Source organism: Nanorana parkeri, unplaced genomic scaffold (assembly GCF_000935625.1).
Source record: "Nanorana parkeri isolate BGI_ZX_2015 unplaced genomic scaffold, ASM93562v1 scaffold347, whole genome shotgun sequence".
NCBI classification, from domain to species: Eukaryota; Metazoa; Chordata; class Amphibia; order Anura; family Dicroglossidae; genus Nanorana; species Nanorana parkeri.
The window spans coordinates 540,455-548,278 of record NW_017306615.1 but is presented as its reverse complement, the minus strand read 5'-3'; the positions used below and the strand labels follow the sequence as shown (position 1 = coordinate 548,278).

The window sequence follows — 7,824 nt, the reverse complement described above, 5'->3', positions numbered from 1 at the left end:
CCCCATGGAGAATGGCAGACCTGTAGGCTGCATACAAGTGAACTCGGCGACATCGCCGAGATCACGTGTACAAAACAAGCGGCGGCTTCCCTGCTGTACATTTAGCCCTGCTTGCCCAAAGCAGGGCTAAATGTAGAAAACAATTACCCTCCCGGCGCTCGGAACTGCATGTCCTGGACATGCAGATAGAAATTCCACACCCCTGCCGCCCCTCTACTCCCTGCTGACCCAAGGCCAGGCCTTGGTTGGCCTTGTGGGAAATCCGTCCCTGGGTGCAGTGCATTGTGCACTTTAAAGGATGCATTGCAGTTGACTTTTAAAGATGGAATTTAGAGCTGACATGTCACATGACAGGATTGCAGGATGATAACTGTACGCTTTTTAGTTCTCTTCCTGGAGTTTAATGGACGAGTCCTCAGCTTTGTACAAGGCAGGTTCTCTTCATAGCCTGATATCTGCACACGTCCTTATGTCGCAGGACACAGAACAGAGTTTCCTAAGCCAATATCTTGTGTTAAGCCTCCACATCCTTCGCTTTGCAGCGGCCACATCTGACCGGAAGTCACTCCCTGCTGCCAAGCGATGCCAGTTGGCGCAGATGGCGAGCTAAATTAGACTGAGGTTCAGAAGTCGGCATCAGACGAGATAAGCGGACGGAGGACTCTGTGAGAATTAGACTCAAGTTTTCTAGAAAGTCCACAAATCCAAGACACCATCACCTCGCTAAGGAGGGAAACAGCTGTTCCCTTTTCTCCTACTACCAAGGAGGACACCGCGCTGCTGTATTCCAAACCGGATTAAAGCACCAGACACATACGGAGCTGCTACAGTACACCAAACCATTGAAATATGAAGTAGACTCCCATGTGATCTCTCCCCTCCGGCTTTGTTATATGGATGTGTTTTAGGGTTGTCAGGGGGCAACAATACAACGGAGAAGAAAGCTTCTTTTCAGTGAAATTTACACCATGTGCTCTTCCCGAACACCATCTTGCCTGCAGCTCTCAGATGGGTTCCTCAGTCTCCAGGATTTCAAGCCTTGTCAGTGCGCCATCTCAACATACTTGCTCTTGTCATGAAAATGACTTCACTGTGCCATACGCCTATTACCAATCCACTAGTGCAATTTCCAGGGTACTCTTCCCAAGGAACCTCTTACCTGAAGCTCTCAGATGGGTTCCTCAGTCTCCGGAATCAGTCTCTGGAACCTCAAGCCTTGTCAGTGCACCCAACTCAACATACTTACTCTTATCAGGAAAATTACTTCACTGGGCCATGGGCCTATCACCAGTCCACTAGTGCAATTTCCAGGGTACTCTTCCCGATGTTGTATGTTGTTAGGTGCACTGACAGTATGGAGGCCTTGGGGACTGAGGAACCCATCTGAGAGCTTCAGGCAAGACGGTGCTTGGGAAGAGTACCCCAAGCACCTAACTCAACATAGAAAATCGGGAAGAGTACCTTGCCAGTGCGCCCAACTCCATATACTTCCTCTTGTTATGAACATGTGTTCACTGGTCCACAGGCTTATCACCAATCCACTAGTGCCGTCTCCAGGGAACTCTTCCCGAGCACCTTGTTGCCTTCAGCTCTCAGATGGGTTTCTCAGTCTCCAGGATTTCCAGTCGTGCCAATGAACCCAACTCAGCCTACTTCCTCTTGTCATGGACAGGACATAACCAGGTCAAGAGCCAATCCACTAGAACAAATGGTACTAGCACTAGTACTCTTTCCGAACAACGTCTTGTCTGTAGCTCTAAGTCGGGTCCCTCAGTCCCGAGGCCTAAATACTGTCAATGCACCCGCACCTAAATCAACATACTTCCTCTTGTCATGGACAAGACCTCACTAGGCCACAGGCTCATCACCAATCCACTAATACAGGGGTAGGCAACCTTGGCACTCTGCTGTGGTGAAAGTACCATCTGGCCTTGGAAGACTCAACTGGAGGGCTGAGTTTGCCTATCCCTACATACGATGATCGGCAGGTGTATGGGCACCTTTACTCTGATCCCAATCAAACCTGAACTCTCAACCTCTCTACAGTCTCCACACAGAACATATTTTATGGTGTGACTGGGGTTGCAGAGGCTCTTTAGCGGCAATGTGTCTCCTCCAATGTACAAGCACACAAGTTTTATCAATTAGCCGGCAAATCCGGGGTGATAGGAAGCAGCAGGGGCTGATCTGTGTCATTTGTGAACAGAAACTGCACAACATTCATTAATACTAATTTATTATCCTAATCAAGATAAAATGTCGATACGTAAAAGAAAGATAAAAATAGCAATTACCTCGCCTCGTCGTCCCGAGCAATGATGAGTCTCATGTAGCTGGTTGCTGATGCTGCCCGCAAAATGTCTACAGCTCTGTGAAAAGAAATGATATTGAGTGACAGATGTACAATAGGGGCTGATTCTAAAAGCTTTACATGAGACAAACGCCCTTCATACCCCATAGCTGCCACTAGATGGAGCCATTTCCTATGCTCCTCAGCGCCATCTAGTGGTAATAATGTGCTATGGACAGTGAAGGAGCCCAGTTCGCTGGTGTTCGCCCAAGCCTGTGCAAAACTGTGACTGACACCCCCTCCTGGCTCAATCAGTTGCGGCAGCGTCAATCTTCGCCCCTTTGTGATGTGTAGCTGTGTGGTGGGCGACGCCTGCTGCAACTGATTGGGCTGGGAGAGGAGTGTTTCAGTCGCAGTTTAGCGCAGGTTTGGGCGTACTTCGGCTAACTGGGTTCTCGCCAAACCCCCAAATTAGAGGCTACAGGCGGCCATGATGAGTTTTTGTTGACCTGCACCCTCTTCATTCATGGGAAGTGTCAATTTTAACACTTGCACGGGTCTCACGGTCCTTTATGAGTTAAAAACTCCCCACAAATTCCAACATTAGTGCAGCATGGCTCCGCCCCCCCTTACCTCTCGTTGGACACGCCCAGCAAACTTTCTCCGTTCACTTCCAGAATCTGATCTCCAGGCTGGAGCCGCCCTGCGGAGAACACACAAGACAATCAGTGCAGACCTTGGAGTATAAAGACCTCGCGTATTAAAGTGGACCTGTCATGAGGAAAGCACATGGGCGTCCATTAATGACATTCCTCTGAAAAGGCCACTTTTATGTTGCAGTTCATTCGTCTGAGAAATCTGCATCACAGTAATGATGTCTAGCTGCTTGTAGAATCCTATGAATTCATTAAACATTTACCGCTGGGTCTCACACCTCTCTCTTTATAGTCTGTACCCCCTATGTCGTGGTTTGTGACTGATTTTTGCTGGAAAATGTCTTAAAATATTGCTGCTTCCAGCTCGTACACTGCAGTGCTCTGTGCTGGCAGAGCTTAGTAACGGCCACACCCCTCAGCGCACAAACTAGAGAGGGGGCGTGTCTGACTAGGTCTGTTACTGAATGCTGATTGCAAAGTGCACTAGGTCTAACTCTGGTGCCTATAGGCCTGCACAGTCATCCTGCAAAACTGTCTGTAACAGAAAATGGTGATAAGACTATAAAATGGGAGGCTGTTCATACAATGTCCGTCTATCTGACTGCAGAGCTGTCTCTGTTCATACAATGTCCGTCTATCTGACTGCAGAGCTGTCTCTGTTCATACAATGTCCGTCTATCTGACTGCAGATCTGTCTCTGTTCATACAATGTCCATCTATCTGACTGCAGAGCTGTCTCTGTTCATACAATGTCCGTCTATCTGACTGCAGATCTGTCTCTGTTCATACAATGTCCGTCTATCTGACTGCAGATCTGTCTCTGTTCATACAATGTCCGTCTATCTGACTGCAGATCTGTCTCTGTTCATACAATGTCCGTCTATCTGACTGCAGATCTGTCTCTGTTCATACAATGTCCGTCTATCTGACTGCAGATCTGTCTCTGTTCATACAATGTCCGTCTATCTGACTGCAGATCTGTCTCTGTTCATACAATGTCCGTCTATCTGACTGCAGAGCTGTCTCTGTTCATACAATGTCTGTCTATCTGACTGCAGAGCTGTCTCTGACACTTCATGTTGGGTGTTAGGAATTAGAAAATGGTCCATAAGGAGTTCTGTGATTTATGGAATAAATGCTGGCAGGGCAAAGCATGCATCTGGTTTTTCCCTACAATTGGGTGATATGGACACACTAGGGCTGCGTTATATGCAGGACGTACCATCGGAATAGGCCACGCCTCCAGGGAGGATTCTTTTCACATATACTCCGTATTCTTCTCTGCTGAATTCCCGCAATCCTCCAATGACTTTGATTCCTGTAAGACAAAATGTATATTATAATAACTGTCTGGTGGTGAGCGGTCCTCAGTGATTGATTCCTGTATGTAAGTGCAGGGTGCTCTGGTGCTGTGGTGGCATACCGTTAGGGGGTGGGTCCATGACAACCTGCACTCACAGGATGTCCTCAGTCTTCCAGATTGAATGGCACTGGATGTAATTTAATGTGGAGGACTGGGGACATCTAGTGGTGAAAAGGAATTACTGTGACATTGCTGAGTGCATACTTGATCCAGGTCACTGGCTTGTAGAGTATCAAAGTTATATGTTCTGCATAACAACCTATAAACTGGCGTACCAGTGGGTTTGTTTCTTGGTAGACTTTTCTTTTAAAGCCCACCTCCAGGTACACCTTTCCTGCCCACTTATCTTACCCCCACCCCTAGAGCCCCCCCCCAAGCAGAGCTAAATGTACAATGGGGAAGCCACCACTTGTTTTGTACAAGTAATCCCGGCGATGTCGCCGAGATCACTTGTATGCAGCCTGCAGGTCTGTCATTCTCCATGGGGGGGGGGGTTTGGCAGGTAGGGGGGCATTGAGGAACCTGGCCTTAGGGCAGCAGAGAGAGTAAATCCGGCCCTGCCTGCATAATAGCTGTCTGGTGGTGAGCGGTCCTCAGTGATTGATTCCTGTATGTAAGTGCAGGGTTCTCTGGTGCTGTGGTGGCACCACGTTAGGGGGTGGGTCCATGACACCCTGCACTCACAGCATGTCCTCAGTCTTCCAGATTGAATGGCACTGGATGTCATTTAACTGGGAACACTGAGGACATCTAGTGGTGAAAAGGAAATACTGCAGAGGACATTATATTTAGACATTATTATTTTATATTTAAGAGAAATTAACAATTGTCATGTCACATAATACACAAGTTACATCTCAGGGAGCCTGTAGCATCTACCAAAGAGATCCAACATCATTCCCCTGACCGCTGGACGTTTCTCTACTCCCCTCTCCCTCCTGGATAATCCCTTTATGTGACCTCCCCGGTGATGCGGCCACTAAATTGCATTTTCATCCTTCCTCTTTCTAGGTTACGTTTCATAATACGTGCTCTAATACTGATTCCTATATCCCATTTTCATTCTCCCATCGCTGCTGCCTCAATTAAGAATAATGGTCTCATAGTCCCCAAACAATGACAATCCCAAATCCTCTTATATATGCTGGGTGCTGCCAGACCAGTAAATCCGGGACGATTAGGCCGAGGGGGGGTCATCGCTTTACCTTGTGGGTCCTGGAAACCCCCCCCCCCTTCTCCCACCTGTCATAGAGGGAGGGCACAGAGAACACTGATGTCAGGGCTCAGCGCCGCTCTGGGAAAATGTGTCGGACGGTTTCATTTTTTTTGACACATTTGTAACCTTTGTTCTGTATACAGTTTTTTATATTGTTTTCAGCAGTCTTAAAGGGCCAGTCCACCCTAAAGACGGGAGATCTCACCAATAGAGTCGTTGAAGGATAGGAGACATTTTCAGGAATGGAAATGGAAATATTAGTTCTGAGAATGACTCAATAGAAAAAGGATTTCATCAACACTGTCTAAGGGAGTGCTCACGTCTGAGCGTAGTGTTATACGCACGATCGACGCATGCTATTGCACAATGCACCTAGTGTGCATTGCCATGTGTTAGGTGTGTTGCATTGCCATTCATCTGAATGGCACCCCAACAAACCTCTTGGCTGTCGTGCTCTGGTACTGCGTTGCCGTGACCCCAGCACACCTCCCGGCCACCCTGCGCTGCAACACGCGGTACTCTGATACCTTGCATTGTAGCAGAAAGCCAACACACCTCATTGCAGTGACCCCAGCACACTTTCCCAGCCACCCTGAGCTGCAACACACGGTACCGCAATACCTTTCGTTGTGGCGTAAAAGCAACACATTGTGGTGCGGTGACCCCAACAAACCTCTTGGCCACCCCGCACTGCAACGCACAGTACCGCAATACCTTGCATTGTGGCGTAAAACCAACGCACCACATTGCAGTGACCCCAGCACACCTCCCGGCTACCCTGAGCTGCAACGCGCAGTACCACAATACCTTTTGTTGTGTCGTAAAACCAACGTATCGTGGTGCGGTGACCTCAGCACTCCTCTTGGCCACCCTGAGCGGCAACACATTGTACCACAATATCTTGCGTTGTGGTGGAAAACCAACCCAGTGCATTGCGGTGTCTCCAGAACAGGTGTGTTAACTTTTCATCACAACGCAAGGTATTGCTTTATCGCACACTGCAGCACAGGATGGCCAAGAGTTGCACTGGGGTCACCGGAACGCGCTGCATTAGTTTTCCACCACAACGCAAGGTATTGCAGTACCACACGTTGCTGCGCACAGCGGCAGGGAGGTGCGTTGAGCTGCCATTAAAATGAATGGCAATGCAACACAGCTACCACACGGTAACCCACACTAGGTGCGTTGTGCAATAGCGTGCGTTAATGACACAGAATTGTGTGACTAACACTACGCTCAGATGTAAATGGGCCCTAAAGCTGGGTCAGAATTTCATCCGAAAAATGGTTCGGAATTATCTTTTGACTTTTGAATAGATAATGAGGACAAATGACGATCAATTTTGACCGCGGTGATGATAAAAGGCGACGTGGCCGGATGGAAAATATTTCTGGAATGAAGGAAATTCTAACAGTGAATGTGGATTATCATCCGGGAAACTCCCTTCATCTCCAAAGTCCAATGTTATAGCCAAGAGAAATTTTGAACAACAATTGTCAAGTCTCTGATGACATCATCGAATGTTCTGATGAGATTTTTGGTATGAACGTTCATACAGAAATCTGCCGCTGCATGGCTAGTGTATGACAGTGTATGGCCGGTGTATGGCCGGTGTATGGCCAGTGTATGGCTGGTGTATGGTTGGTGTATGGCCGGAATGACGGAGTATGGCCGGTGTATGGCCGGTGTATGACCGGTGTATGACCGGTGTATGGCTGGTGTATAGCCTGTGTATGACCGGTGTATGACCGGTGTATGGCTGGTGTATGGCGGGTGTATGGTGGGTGTATGACAGGTGTATGGCAGGTGTAAGTCCGGTGTATGGCAGGTGTAAGTCCGGTGTATGGCAGGTGTAAGTCCGGTGTATGGCAGGTGTAAGTCCGGTGTATGGCAGGTGTATGGCAGGTGTAAGTCCGGTGTATGGCAGGTGTATGACCGGTGTATGACCGGTGTATGACCGGTGTATTGCCGGTGTATGGCCTGCGTATGACCGGTGTATGGTGGGTGTATGGCCGGTGTATGACTGGTGTATGGCCTGTGTATGACCGGTGTATGGCGGGTGTCTGATCGGTGTATGGCAGGTGTAAGTCCGGTGTATGGCAGGTGTAAGTCCGGTGTATGGCAAGTGTAAGTCCGGTGTATGGCAGGTGTAAGTCCGGTGTATGGCAGGTGTATGACCGGTGTATGACCGGTGTATGGCGGGTGTATGGCCGGTGTATGGCCGGTGTATGGCCGGTGTATGACTGGTGTATGGCGGGTGTATGGCCGGTGTATGACTGGTGTATGGCGGGTGTATGGC

General features: G+C 48.7%; 1 protein-coding gene across 1 annotated transcript in view; it reads right to left on the bottom strand.

Annotated features, from left to right (window-relative positions):
• LOC108788732 (syntaxin-binding protein 4-like) overlaps positions 1–7,824 on the bottom strand; it is a 39,038-nt gene that overhangs the window by 19,514 nt on the left and 11,700 nt on the right. The window contains exons 3-5 of the mRNA XM_018558574.1: positions 4,169–4,264; positions 2,924–2,993; positions 2,295–2,369 (exon numbers count right to left, since the gene is read on the bottom strand). Of these exons, the coding sequence (XP_018414076.1) occupies positions 2,295–2,369; positions 2,924–2,993; positions 4,169–4,264 (241 nt within the window). The remainder of the gene's footprint in view (positions 1–2,294; positions 2,370–2,923; positions 2,994–4,168; positions 4,265–7,824) is intronic.